The sequence below is a fragment of the Gavialis gangeticus genome, unplaced genomic scaffold (genome assembly GCF_001723915.1).
Source record: "Gavialis gangeticus isolate Ggan-Ray unplaced genomic scaffold, GavGan_comp1, whole genome shotgun sequence".
Classification (NCBI taxonomy): Eukaryota; Metazoa; Chordata; order Crocodylia; family Gavialidae; genus Gavialis; species Gavialis gangeticus.
In genome coordinates this window covers 39,739,135-39,740,095 of record NW_017729029.1, presented here as the reverse complement: position 1 = coordinate 39,740,095, position 961 = coordinate 39,739,135, and the positions used below count along the sequence as shown (strand labels likewise).

At 49.3% G+C, this 961-nt stretch overlaps 1 protein-coding gene across 2 annotated transcripts in view; it reads left to right on the top strand.

Moving 5' to 3' along the window:
* The window catches only part of LOC109300679 (DNA-directed RNA polymerases I and III subunit RPAC2-like), a 22,863-nt gene that overhangs the window by 17,262 nt on the left and 4,640 nt on the right, over window positions 1–961 (top strand). For both annotated transcript variants that reach the window (XM_019521436.1, XM_019521437.1), the window contains exon 3: window positions 503–579. In XM_019521436.1, coding sequence (XP_019376981.1) covers window positions 503–579 — 77 coding nt within the window. The remainder of the gene's footprint in view (window positions 1–502; window positions 580–961) is intronic.

Genomic DNA, 961 nt, shown 5'->3' with positions numbered 1-961 from the left:
ATATCAGTTGGACCTACAGCACAAAAAAGGGAGATGTCTTGACCAAGAGAGCAAAGCAAATCCTTAAAGTGGCCAATGGCCCTCAGGATGCAAGGGATTCAGCTGCAGGAAATAGCTGAGGAGTTCAGATCCCTGACTGCTATTCCCCAACTTTCAACCATTCTTTACATGTCCTAAGGCTAGGGTGACAACTTGAATGGTCCCAGGCTCTTGCTGTATGCCCCAGTCAGACCATAAATTTCATTCACATGGTGACTTCAGTAGGGGTGCATGAACTTGCTTCCATATACATCCTATCTTGGAATCCACTGCACCTGATAAGTCACCTGCTCTTCTGCATGCTCAAGCCAAGGGCTGGGTGTGAAAACTAATTGCTTTAGGAACATATAGAGTTGGGTCTGAGTAGCTATACTGATTTCAGTAGTACCTTAAAATTGTGCATCTCCACAGTTGGCTCCGAGAGCCCACCAGTGCTTCATCTCTGCCTTTCTCTGCCCCATAGCCCTGAAGTGGAGTTCTGTGGTTATTGCATCACTCATCCCTCTGAAAGCAAAATTAACTTCAGGATCCAGACTAGAGGTATGGTGTAGTTGGGTTTCCTTTGGGCCTGTGGTAGTTGTTCTGTTGCAGTTCCCCTTGTCATGTTAGACCCTGACACCAGGAATCTTCATAACGGAGAAGAAAAGGTCTTTATATTCTCCCTCTGGGCATCCTTGATCCCACCTCCTCTGCCAGGCAGCTACAGCTCCTATCCTTCTCCCAGCTGGGAGAGCAGGCAGGGAGGCAGCTACCTGAACCCTGAATGCAGTTCTGAGGGGTAGTAATAGAGCTGGTGTCTCTCTGCAGTCCTGCAGCACAGAGGTGTCCTCTGCAGGAATGTGGTGACCTGAGGAACAGCAAGGTCAAGACTTTGCTTAGCCCTGGACATTCCACCTGGTATCACTTCCCCCCCCCCCCCCCC